Below are 16192 nucleotides of genomic sequence, written 5' to 3'. Positions count from 1 at the left end.
AAAAAAAGGTAAACTGCAGCCATTATCAACCCACTGCAGGATGGAAGCCTCCTCAACAATTTTATGTTGAGGGAAATGGACCATAATCTGCCACGCTGGTCCAGTGTGGAGTGGCAGATCGACCATATTTAGTAGTCAGGGGCTAGAACCCCAGTCTACTCAAAGAGCGTGTGCTACTGAACTCTTTTCCTTGACCACTCGGCTAATAAGTTTTATATTATAATAATGTAGTTTATTAGGCAAACAGTCTAATAAACTATATTATTTATTTCACGTGATATAAGAGTGATATGAATATAATAATAACCTTTATGTTAAAATGGTGTTCAAGGAATATAATGTGAACCATCACTACACCACAAAACATGCCTGAAATTATGATAAATTTAAAGGAGCTTTGCGGCAGAACAAATTCCAAGAACTAACCCAAACTTTTCAAAGCCAATAACAGAAGATTAGAACTTTTACTCATCAAAATTTATCTGCAGTTAGAGCTAGTTTTCAAGACTCCCAAATCATTGCCAAAGAAGGAAGGGCCTTTATGGATGGAGAATTTGTAAAACAAATTTGTTTGGCAATTGAAGAAATATGTCTTGAGAAAGTAAAGAATTTTGCATCTGTAAGTTTATCTTCATCAACTGTAACAAGAAGAACTGAAGATTTAGGAGCTGATGTTCAAAATCAACTCATAGAAAAAGTTTGTGAATTCATACATTTTTCAATAGCAATTGATGATAGTGAAGATACAAGCCATACAGTACAATTACTAATTTATATCCGAGGTGCAAATAAAAATTTTGCAGTAATTGAAGAGCTAGTTGCATTAAAAAGCTTGAAATATAAAACAGATAAAAATATATTTTTGAGTGTGTCAGAAGCAATTGACGGCCTCAAATTAAATTGGGATTTGCTATCAATGGTTATGATGGATGGCGCTAAAAATATGGTTGGTACTAAAATTGGGTTCATGGGTAAACTTCATAAATATCTTGAAAGTAAAAGTATTAAAAAAACCAATGAAATTTCATTGTATAATTCACCAGCAGCCTTTGCATGGAAAATTTTTGGGCATAGATTCAGTCATGTCAACTGTAATGTCAACAGTAAATTTTATTCGCAAGACTGGTCTGAATAGTAGACAATTCAAAATTTTTCTTGAAACAATTGAGGCTGAATATGGTGATTTGTTATACCACACAAAAGTACAATGGTTGGTTCATAGTAACATGTTGAAGTGATTTTTTGAATTTAGGATCGAAATAGATCTACTTATGAATGAAAAATTAAAACCTGTTCTGGAACTGTCAGATTTAAAATGGATGTGGAACCTTGCCTTTTTAACAGATATATGTGAACACCTGAATTTTCTTAATATGAAACTACAAGGACGAGACAAACTTGTCAATGAATCGTATTATAATGTCAAAGCATTTGAAACAAAACTGGAATTATTTAAAAGTCAACTACTTCGGATTTTTTTTTTTTTTTACTTTGGAATAATTTTTCACATTTTCAATGTTGCAATAATTTATCTAAAAATATGCCTAGTTGTAATTTTTCCACTGAAATTTTGTTCAAAACATTAGTTTGTTGCAGGAAAACTTTGTGGCTAGATTTTTCTGATTTTAAAAATAATTCAAAGGTGTTGAACTTTTCCAAAATCCGTTTGACGTACCGTCAATGATGTTGATGAGAATTTACAATTAGAGTTGGTAGATCTTTAATCTAAATCAAAAGCACTGAATACAATATTTAAAAATGAAAATCTCATTCAATTTTATTCAACATTATCTGAGTCAGATTATCCAAAAATTAAAAATTTTGCAAGAAAGGTTACATCAATTTTCAGAAGTACACGTATATGTCAGCAGACCTTTTCAAAAAAATGAAATATGTAAAATCAAAAATACGATCATGTCTAACTGACCCACATTTACATGACTTTTTAAGAATTGGAACTAGTACTTTAAACCCGATATTATGAAACTAGTCGCAATCTACAACCACATTCATCACATTAATTATAATTTTGTTTTATTACTGACTATTTTTGAGATCAGTACAATAAATAAGTAATAATTAAAATTTGATATACACAAACTGGTACATTTTGTATTACATATCCATTGATTTCTTTTTGAATCTGTAGATATAGGTAGGTATAGGATTTGTTTCTCCGCATAACATTAAAGTTATGCAGAGAATGTAGTTTTCGGTAATTAGGATTTTTCTCTGCCTGCCAAATATTCCAAAAATTCATATGTAGCCCACCTCTCTAAAAGTTTGGGGACCCCTGGTCTAGGGCTTCTCTGATGTCACCTTCATTTAACAAGTGGAGGGTTGGATATGATGGACTGGGAAAATTTTTGTAAGGGGCCACTATACGACAAATTTTAAATTTTTAATCTTACCTAAAAATTGAAAATAGACTATTCTGGTAAATTAAATGATAAAAAGAATGTTCAACATTGCTATGTTCCTTAATTACTAAATGCTACAAGAAGAAACACCATAAGCAGAGTATTGACTATATACATATTATATCGTCACCATAATTAGAAAACCTTGTAACGCCATTTTTGGTTGAAAATGACATTTCGTGCCATCTATTAGGAGAAGGAACTAACTGGTTCAGAAAACCTTGTAACTCCAATAAATTTATTAAACGGCCAAATAACCATTTTCACAAACCTAGTAACTCCATAACTGCATAAAACAATTTTGCAAAACTCATAACACCACTGTAATTATAATCTCCCCTAATGTCTCAACAGCTGTTCAGTCATTGTGTTCACCAACACTCACAAATATCTCCTTATTTATCAGTTTATCGGTTGATCGCAGAAAATTTGGTTGAAGCAAAAAAGAAATGTTCGACGAATGTGTAAATAGAATTATTTATTCAATTTTTTTTATCTCATGCACAGGAAAAATTACCAAAGTGTACAAAATTACAAAGATTTCAAAATTATAAAAAGAGAGAGGAGACAGGCATGATGTCAGCAAGTTTTACCTTTCGAGCATCATTGCCAGAATTAACTCTCCAGCTGATAAGCACCCAGCTGTGGAGATTTAGAAAAGGTTTTTTCCAACACATCACAAAATTTCTCTGCAGCTACAGAATCAGCACTGGTAACTTCACCGCATACTTTAATGTTCTGAAAACAGCACGATGCTTGAACCTATTAAACCACCCGTTGCTTGTCACAAACTTGGCTTGGGGTTCATCGTACTTATCCTTAATATCTTCATAAATACTTCTTGCTTTTGCTTGAATGGCCATTGGACTCAGGGCACTTGCTTCTGAATCTGATTTTCCATCCTTATTATTAATAGCTTTTCCATCTTCGATACAGTACCTGAACGCTGTTTTGTAATCACTGTTGATCTTAAATGCGTTGATCCTTTAACATGTTCTTTTATACGCCCACTGTCCCTTAAAATAGTATTCACTGTTGAAGCAGGGAGACCTAATTCCATGCAATAGATGACAAACTTTGTCTTGCTTCATACTTCTTAATTAATCATCTTCATTTCTAAATCAATTTTGTTTCATTTCCTAGCATTTGCATTTTCCGTCGGTCCCTTTCCCTTCATCATTGTAATAAGTAAATAGGAATGAAGAGAAGATTCTGAAAATTTATTTATGTTTTTTATATGATAGAAGATTTAAGTGAAGGGTAACTCATTTCACCACAATACCATAATGTAAAATCCAGTTATCGGTATTATAGCAAATGCAATAAGATCGAGTTTACTACCCGTTTATAATAGATTGCACTAAGAGAAAAGCTCAATAAACTGGAAAGTTTATTGAGCTTTTCCTTGAATTACGTGGAGATTGGCATTTAAGGAATTGATAGCAGATATTCGAGAAGTTGAAGCTGATTGAGCAGGTCAAGATTTCTCAAACTGGAAAGTGGAATGCAATGTGCTATCATCAGCAAAACTATGAATAGGATTTCCAGTCAATGGAAGAAGGTCATTAATATACAAGAGGAAAAGAGTGGGGGAAAGAACTGAACCTTGGGAGACACCAGCATTAGTGGAGAAGTTAGAAGACAGAGCCATCTACCATCACCCTCAGTGAGGGGTCAGAGTGAAAGTGAAAACTATTTTCGTTGTTGTTTTATGGTAGAGACCTCCAGAAATGTGTTTTAGAAAATTATCACAAAGGTGTTCAAAACTGATTCTTATAGCGGAACATATGATAACGATGACAGCGTAGTATAATTTCCATTATAAAAATGACCTTTTTAGAGAGATAAATAGCTCACGTATAGAGCAAAAATTTCAAATTCTGGTCTTGGAACAAATTACCAAAAGAAAAAAAAAAAAAAACAATTTGTTATTAGGTTCACATTACAACATTTTCACGATACCTCCATTTATTCCTATGGGATGCAATATCTTTCCATGATTTTTTTTAAGTTTGCACCGGCCGGCAAAAACTTACATTTTTTTTTTTTTTTTATGAAAACCCCAAACACAAGAGGTATTAGAACCTATAGTACTTACTACCGTGCATGGGTTGGAGGTTGAGAAGACAAAAGAAGATATCTGTTGACATTAGACTTGAACTTCTGTAGAATGTAATTTTCAGGAAAAAATACAAAGGAAGGTTGTTCCAGAAAACAGCAGTTGAATGAATAAATGAGGAAGATGAAAAGTTGGTTCTGTGAGTTTGGAGTTGGACAGTAAATGGATGTTGGCAGCACGTGTTCAGTTTGTTTTGAAAGAGAGAGTGGGAATTTTAGAAGATAATTCAGATGAACAGTGCTCATGAAAGAATTGGTTTTCTCTTTCACTCTCAGCGTTACTTTCCTTCGAAACAGTACATCTATGAGACTCTGTTAGAGATGAGTCATTAATTAACCTAACTGCCCTCTTCTGAATGGAATCTAGAAGACTGAGAGAGATTTTGGGGGCACCACCCCATTTGTGTAAAAAATATTCCATGGTAGGATGCATATATGTGATTTGTATAGAGAGTGAACAGCCATTTCGAAGAAAAGTAACGCTGAGAGTGAAAGAGAAAACCAAGTTTTTTAGATGCAGAAGCAGCAATATTTGTAATGTGCTTGTGCCAAGTGAGATTAGAAGTCAGGGTAATCCCCAAAAGAGATATATCATCTTGCGTAGAAATTGGAGTGTCACCAAAGATAAGCATAGGAGCAGAAGAATCCTTTTTGTGAGATATAAGACAAGACTAAATTTTAGAAGGATTGAAATCAACTAAGTTGTCTTTGCCCCACTGGAGAATTACGTGGAGATTGGCATTTAAGGAATTGATAGCAGATATTCGAGAAGTTGAAGCTGATTGAGCAGGTCAAGATTTCTCGAACTGGAAAGTGGAATGCAATGTGCTATCATCAGCAAAACTATGAATAGGATTTCCAGTCAATGGAAGAAGGTCATTAATATACAAGAGGAAAAGAGTGGGGGAAAGAACTGAACCTTGGGAGACACCAGCATTAGTGGAGAAGTTAGAAGACAGAGCCATCTACCATCACCCTCAGTGAGCGGTCAGAGAGAAAACTGGATAACCAATTAAAAAAAACAGTTGGCAACCGATAAGATGGAAGCCTGTCTAAAAGACCCTTATGCAAAACACAATCAAAAGCCTTTGAGATGTCAAGAGCAACTGCTTGTGTTACACCGAACTTATCCATTGAATTTGTCCATAAATGGGTAACATGAACCAGAATATTCACAAGTGGGATCAACACTGACGGAATCCATAGTGACGGTCGGTGATCAGATGGAAGGTTTCTAGGTAGTTTAAGAGTTAGCAGTTAATTGATTTCTCCATTACTTTAGAAAGAGTAGAAGTAATTGTAATGGAAAGATAACTGGATGGGAGCGATTTGTCACCCTTTTTAGGAACTGGATGGATATGAGCAAATTTCCAAGCAGAAGGAAAAACACCTTTGGAATAAGAAAGTGAAAAAAGCAGCAAAGAATAGGAGTAAGTTCAGGAGAGGTTTTGAGAACAAGTGGAGAAATACCATTGGGACCTGGAGCTTTCTTAGCATCAAGGTTTGTCAAAATCCTTCTGACATCCTTTTCACAGAAGACCACAGGAGGCATTGAATGGGGCATGTTGGGAATAGTGGGAGGTGTTTTACCAAGATCATTAATACATGAGTTGGAAGAAAAATGGGATGCTAGCAGGTCAGCTTTATCTTTGGCTGAAATGAAAATAGAATCATCTGATTTTGACAGAGGTGGGCGCAGAAATGGGCAAAAGTTGTGGCCAATAGCTTTGGCAACTCTTAGTCTGTTCAAAATCAAGTTTGGAATGATTAATAACTGCTTTACAATTGTTGCAAGCTTTGGTGTGGGCAGAAAATGAAACTGAAGAATTCGAAACAAGCCGATTATGATATGCAACATTCTTCTCTTGAACAGCCTTAACCCCTTTTTTTGGAAAACTAAGGTTTAGACAAAGGATGACTTTTAAAATGGAGTGTGGAATAAAGGATTCCATTCCAACAAGAATAGTTTCACTAACACGATCTGAGCAAACGTTGACATCAGAAGTTTTGAAATAGTGATCCGACCAAGGAAAAGAAGAAAAGAAATCTCACAGGTCATCCCATTTTGCATTCTTGTAATGCCAAACAACATGAGGTTAAGAATAGCCGTGAGATAAAGGCTCCATTGGAGAAGAGACAATCACCAAGTTGTGATCTGAGGTGCCTAAAGGACCACTCACTTCGACTGTGTACACGGATGGATTGTTTGTGAGAAAAGGATCAAGCACGTTGGCTGTATTTTTAGGATTGCCCGGTATTCTGGTAGGTAAATGAACAATCTGTGTGAGGTTGTTAGTGTTTGAAAAAGCCTCAACATCTCGACCAGCTGGATCAGTGTGTCTAGAAAACAGAAGGCAGCTGGAGGTGTGAACATTAAAATCACCAAGGAAAATTACCTCACTGGTTGGAAAGTTGGACTAGGGAAAGTCAAGTTGCAAACAGAGGAAGTCAAAGAGTTGGAAGTGATTACGGAGTTGGGAGAACAGCAGAGACAACAGATGAATTTGACAGATGAGGTAGAGAGATTTTAAGATAGAAAAGATCAAAAAAGAGGAGATTCCAAATTACCAAGTCTCTGACAGGGAATATCGGAACGGACATATGCACAAGTACCACCTTTGAGGCGAAAGGAATCAAAAAGCGAATAATTTGGGCAACTCAGATGAGCAGTGGTTGAATCAACCAATAACTGAGATTCTCATTCATAAAGTCGAATTTCCATAAGTCAAGTATTATGTAAGCCGGGGAGCGGCTGTACTTTATTTCACTTTGAATATTTTTTTTGCCAATGACACCTATAAGCACTATAAAAAATAAAATATCAATTTCATAAAAATAATAGCTACTCTTTTATAAAACTTTTATAACACAGACTGCATGTGGGGTAATTTCTGTACACCACCTTTTGAGAAGCTTATAAAAGCACCATACAAGAATTTCCTTGTATTCAATTTCCTATGGGAATCATTTCTTAAATAAAGTGGTCTACACCATAAATCAATTAAAAACAAAGGCAACTATTTCTAAATTAAATCTGATAGTTTTACATGTTTTTAATTTTAGAATGTTTGTTTGAAAAATATCAATTATCTATTGATTTTTTTAATAGAGAAACCAAAAAGCATACTCTTTTGACAGGTAGGGTGAGTTACAGCTAGATGGGCATCATCACTGAAAAGCAGAAAATACAGACACTGCCCTACTTACATAAGGTTTGCATAAGTTGAATTTTACGTCAGAATTTTCCTAAAGGTTTATGCAGCACTCACAACTATGCTTGCTGAATTTGATTGAAGCAAAAAAGAAATGCTCGACGAACATGTAAATAGAAGTACAGTAAACCCCCACTATTTGTGGGGGTTACGTTCCTGAGAAATGTCGCGAATAACGAAAACGTGATACTGAGTTATGGCTCCCATAGTAATAAAGGGGTTCTGTTCCAAAGTATGAAATATATAAGAACTAGTCTAAAATTTTGTCTATGTATGTATTATAGGTACCTTCATAATATGACTATGTACATAGACAGTACATAGTGAAATACAAGCATATGGCATCGAAATGAAAATAAGAAACAATTTAATATTAAATGTAATATTTATTAGAAATTTCAAACAAATCTTTCAAACCAGCGCCTTTGCTAGCAAAAAAACTTATCCCGCCAGTGCTATCACCAGTTTCGCTAAAGTGTTGATAAAGGAGTTTTGCCTCTTCACGAATGATGAGTGAACTTAACGGAATTTTATTTTGAGTTTGGTCTTCTCTCCACAGATTTAAAGCTTTTTCCATTTTTTCTAATTTAACATCACGAGTTACAGAGCAAATTTTTGAAGCAATTAGCGCATTTTCACGGACACTACGGCGGATTTTTTCTTCCGATTTCTTGATTGATCGTACTGTTGACTCATTGATTTTATAATGTTTTGCCACTGAGGAGACACTTTCACCATTAGAAATTTTGTCTAATAACTCAATTTTATTCGCTAATGTCATCACCTTCTTTGATCTTTTCACATTTCCCTTGTTATTCGTAGCCATATTTTTGTACGGGTTAGAAAGAACTTGTCCACAATAAAGTCACTTTCTTCCGTTAACACGCTCGAAAAAGTCTGTTTTACACCGCAAAATGGTAGATTTATCATTTTTGTAAGCATATCAATTTATAAATTTATTCAATTTATAAGCATATAAATTAAAAGCAAACGACGAAACCTTCCATGACAAGCGCATAACACATACTGAACAAGGATTAGCGAGAAACATCCACGCTCGCGATTTTGTCACCCCTCTCCCCCCACCCACTGAGCGCTGTTTTGACCGGGAAAGATAATTTTAGCCACGTCCATGTTTTTTTATGGCGGAAAATATTCACGGCGCTTTAAAATTCACATTTTTTTTTTAGGTTTCATTTTATATTAAATCAGCGACCGCGAATACGCGAAACTGCGAATACAGATACTGCGAATAGCGGGGGTTTACTGTATTTATTTTATTTTTTTTTTTTTTAACTCATGCTTAGTAAAATTAAAAAAGTGTGCAATCACAAAAATTTCAAAATTTTAAAATTATAAAAAAAGGAGGCAAAACGTCAGAAAGTTTACCTGTCGAGCATCGTTGCCAGAATCAACGTCTCCAGCTGATAATTTCGCTGCTGCAGAGGTTGAGAGCTGTGAAAATTTAGAAGGGGTTTTTTCCAACACATCACAAAATTTCTCTGCTGCTGCAGAATTGGCACCGGTGACTTCACTGAATACTTTAACATTGTGTAAACCAGCATGATGCTTGAACCTATAAAACCATCCATTGCTTGTCACAAACTTCACTTGACGTTTGCCATAAAAAAGTAAAGTGCAGCCATTATCAACCCACTGCAGGATGGAAGCCTCCTCAACAATTCATGTTGAGGGAAATGGACCATAATCTGCCACGCTGGTCCAGTGCGGGTTGGCAGATCGACCGCATTCAGCAGTCAGGGGCTTGAACCCCGGTCTACTCAAAGAGTGTGTGCTACTGCACTCCCGCTCCTGCCCACTCGGCTACGGAGACCTTGTTTGCCATACTTATTCTTAATATCTTCATAAATACTTGTTGCTTTTGCTTGAATGGCCATTGGATTCAGGGGCACTTGCTTCTGAATCTGATTTTCCATCCATATTATTAATAGCTTTTCCATCTTCAATACAGCACCAGAACGCTGTATTGTAATCACTGTTGATCTTAAATCTTAATGTTAATCTTAAATGCACTGATCCTTTAACATGTTCTTTTATACGGGCACTGTCCTTTGAAATAGCATTCACTGTTGAAGCAGCAAGACTTAATTCCCATGCAGTAGATGGCAAGCTTTGCCCTGCTTCTTACTTCTTAATCATTTTCATCTTCATTTCTAAATAAATTTTGTTTGGTTTCCTAGCACTGCTACTGCACTTTCCATTGATGGCTTTCATAACATTCATCATTGTAATAAGTAAATAGGAATGAAGAGATGACTCTGCAAATTTATTTGTTTCTTATATAATTGAAGATTTCAGTGAAGGGGAAACACCTTGCACTATAAGGCAAAAACCCACATAATTCCAGTTATCAGAATGCAACAAGATCAAGTTTACTATCCATTTATAATTAGATGCACTAACAGAAAAGCCCAATAAACCAAAAAGTGCAAATTGTTTTTATTGTTTTATGGTCATGACCTCCAGAAAAATATCAACAAAGCCATTCAAAATTGATTTTTATAACAGAATATATGATAATGATGAAAAGGAAGCACTCCATTATAAAAATGACATTTTAGAGAGAAACAGCTTGGTTATATAGCAAAATTTTCAACTTCAAGGTCTTGGAACGAATTACCAAAAAAACAATGTGTTATCGGGTTCGCACTGCGATGTTTTCACGATACCTCCATTTATTCCTACGGGATACAAAATAAGTTTTCACGATCTTTTTAAGTTAAGTTAACATTTAAAGTTAAATCGAGTATTACTTAAGTCGGGGAGTGCCTGTAGTTTTGTCACAGGGATCATTTTGGCTGCAGTATGTCTATGGATTAATATTCAAATGGACAAATAATGAAAGAAAAAACAGACCATTTCTGGCAACTACCAAATAAAAAAAAAAAATCGCTCACTTTTCCCACTGCCAAAAAAGTGACCACCCAATTCTGCTTTGAACTTAATCAAACTTTTTTCCATCAGTTACTGAAAAATAATTTAATCAAATTACATTTCAGGTAATTTTATTTCAAATTACTCACAAGATCCAGCATTTTACTACTCCCTAAGATTTTATACTTGTACCATATAGTTCTTGTCTTCCACCATTGAGAGTATCTTCCCTTGTTCACTTACTGATTCCCTTTAAGGGAATTATAAAACTCAGTTATGTCTACCCTCAGATGTCTAGCTGACAAACTTTGCAGTCCTCACCCTCAAAGCAGTTCTTCATATGGACATCAATCTAGTGGTAGATGACTCTCATCAACCGGTGCAATACCACCACTTTGCTTATTAGAGGCTTGAAGTGGTGGAACCCATGTTTAGTCTCCAGAGCTAACTTCCGGTCAACCCTTCCACATCTCTGCCATCATACAGTATGACTGATGACTTTTGAGGTTATGATAAACATCATGGCGAGATCCAATCTTTCTTACATTTCGAGTGTACAGCTCGAAAACGGTGTTTGCAGGCCGGCCGCTAGTTAGTACACTGGACCGAACCTATTGGTAACCCTTCAGGAGGCTTCGGATCAGCTAGTGTATAATCTTGCTACCTCTACTCTGCCAGATAGTCACTGGAGAGAGTCTGAGTAGTGGGTTTGTGGGGGCATTGTCTAGGCCAGTGTTTCTCAAAGGGTGTGCCGCGTCACATTAGTGTGCCGCAAAATTTTCCAAGTGTGCCGCAAAATTTAGAAATTTCTTCTTCTATGACTAAGTAGGTGTGCCGCGAAATTTTTCTTCTTTGGAAAATGTGCCACGAGAGTAAAAAGATTGAGAAACACTGGTCTAGGCTACGTTATGTCAAGGATTTCGGTATATTCTTACCATGTGTATGCCATATCCAAAAATTTCATTACTTCATACAGCATGTCCCCTCCCACTTTTTTCTTACTATTGAATACACCATGAATTGTCAAACTAATAGAGTAAGCTTATCTGCGAAAAGATCTAAACCTCCCAAACACTTCCTAGTTCATTTCACAAATATACGTGGTCTCAATTCTAATCTCAATGATGTCCATTTCCACTTGCAGTCTGCAAAACCCCCATGTACTGTTTCTGACAGAATCTCAGTTATCGGTTGATTCAACTACTGCTCATCTCAGTTGCCCAAATTATTCGCTATATGATTCCTTCACTTCAAAGGGCATTCAAAAGGGCATTCTTTCGCTTCATATGTCCGTACCGATATTCCTGTCAGAGACTTGGTAATTTGGAATCTCCTCTTTTCGATCTTCTCTGGCTTAAAATCTCTCTACCTCATTGTGTCATCAACTGTTGTCTCTACCATTCTCCCAACTTCACTAACCACTTGGAACTCTTTGACTTTCTCTCTTTGCAACTTGACTTTCTCCAGTTCAACTTTCGTAACAGCGAGGTAATTTTCCTTGGTGATTTTAATGTTCACAACTCCAGCTGGCTTCCGTTTTCTAGTCACACCGACCCAGCTGGTCGAGATGCTGAGGCTTTTGCAATTTCTAATGACCCTGCACATATTGTTCATTTACCTACAAGAATACCAGATAATCCTAACCATACAGCCAACACGCTTGATCTTTTTCTCATAAAAAACCCTTCTATGTACACAGTCAAAGTGAGTAGTCCTTTAGGTACCTCAGATCACAACTTGGTGATTGTCTCTTCTCCAATGGATCCTTTATCTCATGGCTATTTCCAACCTTGTATTGTTTGGCATTACATGAACGCAAAATGGGATGACCTGCGAGATTTCTTTTCTTCATTTCCTTGGTTGGATTACTGTTTCAAAACTTGTGATATCAATGTTTGCTCAGATCGTGTCAGTGAAATTATTCTTGTAGGAATGGAATCCTTTATTGCACACTCAACTTTAAAATCTCGTCTTTTATCTAAACCTTGGTTTTCCAAAAAATGTGCTAAGGCTGTTCAAGAGAAGAATGTTGCATATTGTAATTGCCTTGTTTCCACCCATTCTGAGAAGGTGATTATAACCACTGTGCAACCTGCAAATATATATTATAGAGTACTAGTCTGGGTATAGAATGTATTGGGAGTCAGAGTGTAATATTGAAAATCATACCGGGGTATCCCCGTTAGTCCCTTTAAAATCTCGTCCTTTATGTAAACCTTGGTTTTCTAATTAATGTGCTAAGGCTGTTCAAGAGAAGAATGTTGCATATCGTAATTGGCTTGTTTCCAATTCTTCAGTTTCATTTTCTTCCTAAACCAAAGCTTACAATAATTGTAAAGCAGTTATTAATCAGTCCAAACTTGATTTTGAACAGACTAAGAGCAGAAAACTTGCTTCTTGCCCTAATGGTAGCCAAGAATTCTGGTCTCTTGCCAAAGCTATTGGTTGCATCTTTTGCCCATCTCTACTCCCACCTCTGTCAAAACCAGATGGTTCTATTGTCACTTCAGCCAAGGATAAAGCTGACCTGCTAGCAGCCCATTTTTCTTCCAACTCATGTATTAATGTTCTTGATAAAACACCTCCCAACACCCTCCATTCAATGGCTTCTGTGGTTTTCCATCAAAAGGATGTCAGAAGGATTTTGACGAATCTTGATGCTAAGAAAGCTCCAGATCCTGATGGTATTTCTCCATTGTTCTCAAAATCTGTGCTTCTGTTACTCCTGTTCTTTGTCACCTTTTTTTCACTTTCTTATTCAAAAGGTGTTTTACCTTCTGCTTGGAAATTTGCTCATATCCAGCCAGTTCCTAAAAAGGATGACAAGTCCCTCCCATCCAATTATCGTCCCATTGCAATTACTTCTAATCTTTCTAAAGTAATGGAGAAATCAATTAAATATCAACTCTTAAACTACCTAGAAACCTTCCATCTGATCAACAATCGCCAGTATGGATTCTGTCAGTGTCGATCCATTGGTGATATCCTGGCTTATGTTATCCATCTATGGACAAATTCAATGGAAAAGTTTGGTGAAACACAAGCAGTTTCTCTTGACATCTCAAAGGCTTTCGATCGTGTTTGGCATAAAGGTCTTCTAAACAAGCTACCATCTTATGATTTGCCAACTGTTTTTTTTTAATTGGTTATCCAGTTTTTTCTCTGATCGCTCACTGAGGGTGATGGTAGATGGCTAACTGTCTTCTGACTTCTCCACTAATGCTGGTGTCCCCCAATGTTCAGTTCTTTCCCCCACTCTTTTCCTCTTGTATATTAATGACCTTCTTCCATTGACTAGGAACCCTATCTATAGTTTTCCGATGATACCACATTTCATTCCACTTTCCATTTTGAAAAACCTTGCCCTGCTCAATCGTTGTTGTTGTTGTCATTTGGTTTTTAGGAGCATTAGCAACTCAGGCCATGTTGCTCCGGGGATATGCGGTGGTCATTCCCTGACCTTTCCGCATCCTCTGTATTTGGTGGTCATGGGCTCGAACCTCAGTCTAATCAAGAAGCGTGTGCTACACACTGCAGCTCCTGCCCACCTGGCTATGGAGGCACCCCCTGCTCAATCAGCTTCAACTTCTCGATTATCCGCTACCAATTCCTTAACTGCTGTTCTCCAGGTAATTCTCCAGTGCAGCAATGTCAACTTAGTTGATTTCAATCCTTCTAAAACTAAGTCTCGTCTTATATCTCGCAAAAAGAATTCTTCTACTCCTATGCTTATCTTTGGTGACACTCCGATTTCTAGGCAAAATGATATATCCCTTTTGGGGATTACCCTTACTTATAATCTCTCTTGGCACAAGCACATTACAAATATTGTTTCCTCTGCATCTAAAAAAAACTTGCTTTTCTCTTTCGCTCTCGGCGTTACTTTTCTTCCAAACAGCTGTTCACTATGTACAAATCGCAAATCCGCCCTACCATGGAATATTGTTCCCACATCTGGGGTGGTGCCCCAAAACCTCTCTCAAGGCTTCTAGATTCCATTCAGAAGAGGGCAGTTAGGTTAATTAATGATTCCTCTCTAACGGAGTCTCTCCACTCTCTGTCTCATAAATGTACTGTGTTTCTGCTGCTTGCCTTTTCTACAGATACTTCAATGGGCACTGTTCTTCTGATTTGGCTTCTATAATTCCCGCTCTCTCTTTCAAAACAGTGTGAACATGTGCCACCACCAGCCAACATCCATTTACTGTCCAACTTGAAACTCCCAGAACCAACTTTTCATCTTCCTTGTTTATTTATTCAACTGCCGTTTTCTGGAACAACCTTTCTTCATACGTATTTGCTGAAAATTACAGTCTACAGAAGTTCAAGTCTAATGTCAACAAATATCTTCTTTCGTCTTCTCAACCTCCAACCCAAGCATGGTACTAAGTACTACAGGTTCTAATACCTCTCGTGTTTGGAGTTTTCATAAAAAAAAAAAAAATTAGCACCCCTCACCAACCCGGTTTCACTTCTTTGAACCCTCTCTAGAAGCTCCATGTTATGTTTTTCAATGCCACCTGCCTTGGAATTAAATAAGATACAGATAGGAATACAGCTAGAAACAAGTTAGAAGAAAATAAACAAAATGTAAATTAAAACAAATGAAAATTTTATTTCCATATCAAGACTTCAAAATTCTGCAAACAAAAAAAGGATGATAGTCATAATAATTGCACAAATATTATTTGGGCCTGGAAATTGTTACATCCATGAGAAAAAAATGCTTGTTCAGTCTGACCCTGAGATTTGTTGACTGTGATGACAAAAGTTAAGAAATTCTCTTCTCTTCAAAGTAAATGGTAAGTTAGTTTCACTGGGAGTTAAACCAATTGTTAGGATTTGAAACTCAGTCAGATAATTTTTTAGAATTTGTTTTTCTTCTCAATTTTGCTGCCAAATAAAACCTATTGCAAAAGGAATCAGATCAAAAGCTTGTTTAGTCTTTTGAGTTATTTAAGTTCAAAGAGCGTTCCAAATAGAGGGTCATAAGCAAATTAATATACAGATTATTACACTCACCCTTCCGCACACAATGATATCCAATTTGGGAATCTGTATTTAGTCCTGTTCCGAATACATTATAAGGAGTACCTTTCTTTGTGGCAGCAAACACGGTAAAACCACTACCACAGGATACATCTGTTACCTACTTGAAAAGTACATAATTATGGGATTTCTGGATGCCTATACACATATATATATAAAAATTTTAAAAAATTAAGATATGCCACAACATGCAATAGTGTTTATACTCCAGCATGACTCCATAAGGTTAGAGGAATTTACATCTAATTATTTGACAAGAATATTATCATTATCTTATTTAGCAGTCACATGCATTTGAACTACAGTAAACTCAAATGTGCATATTGCTCCATTCCTGCACTGACCTCGACTAACCCCAAGCATGGAAAAAAAAAAAAAGAAGTTTAACACTGAAATTTGATTCTTCAATGAACTGTACCTACTTTGACATCTTTGGGTAAAAGGAGACAATCAATAAATTAAGTTTACATGACAACAGCATCCCAATGTGGAAGCTTC

At 36.2% G+C, this 16192-nt stretch overlaps 1 protein-coding gene across 3 annotated transcripts in view; it reads right to left on the bottom strand.

Moving 5' to 3' along the window:
- LOC150076909 (RCC1-like G exchanging factor-like protein) overlaps positions 1-16192 on the bottom strand; it is a 161805-nt gene that overhangs the window by 124086 nt on the left and 21527 nt on the right. For all 3 annotated transcript variants that reach the window (XM_090386027.1, XM_090386026.1, XM_090386028.1), the window contains exon 3: positions 15668-15794. In XM_090386027.1, coding sequence (XP_090242153.1) covers positions 15668-15794 — 127 coding nt within the window. The remainder of the gene's footprint in view (positions 1-15667; positions 15795-16192) is intronic.

Source organism: Mastigoproctus giganteus, chromosome 12 (assembly GCF_048544385.1).
Source record: "Mastigoproctus giganteus isolate SK-2022 chromosome 12, ASM4854438v1, whole genome shotgun sequence".
Lineage (NCBI taxonomy): Eukaryota > Metazoa > Arthropoda > Arachnida > Uropygi > Thelyphonidae > Mastigoproctus > Mastigoproctus giganteus.
The sequence above is the reverse complement of the archived record's forward strand: the minus strand, read 5'-3'. Positions and strand labels throughout refer to the sequence as shown.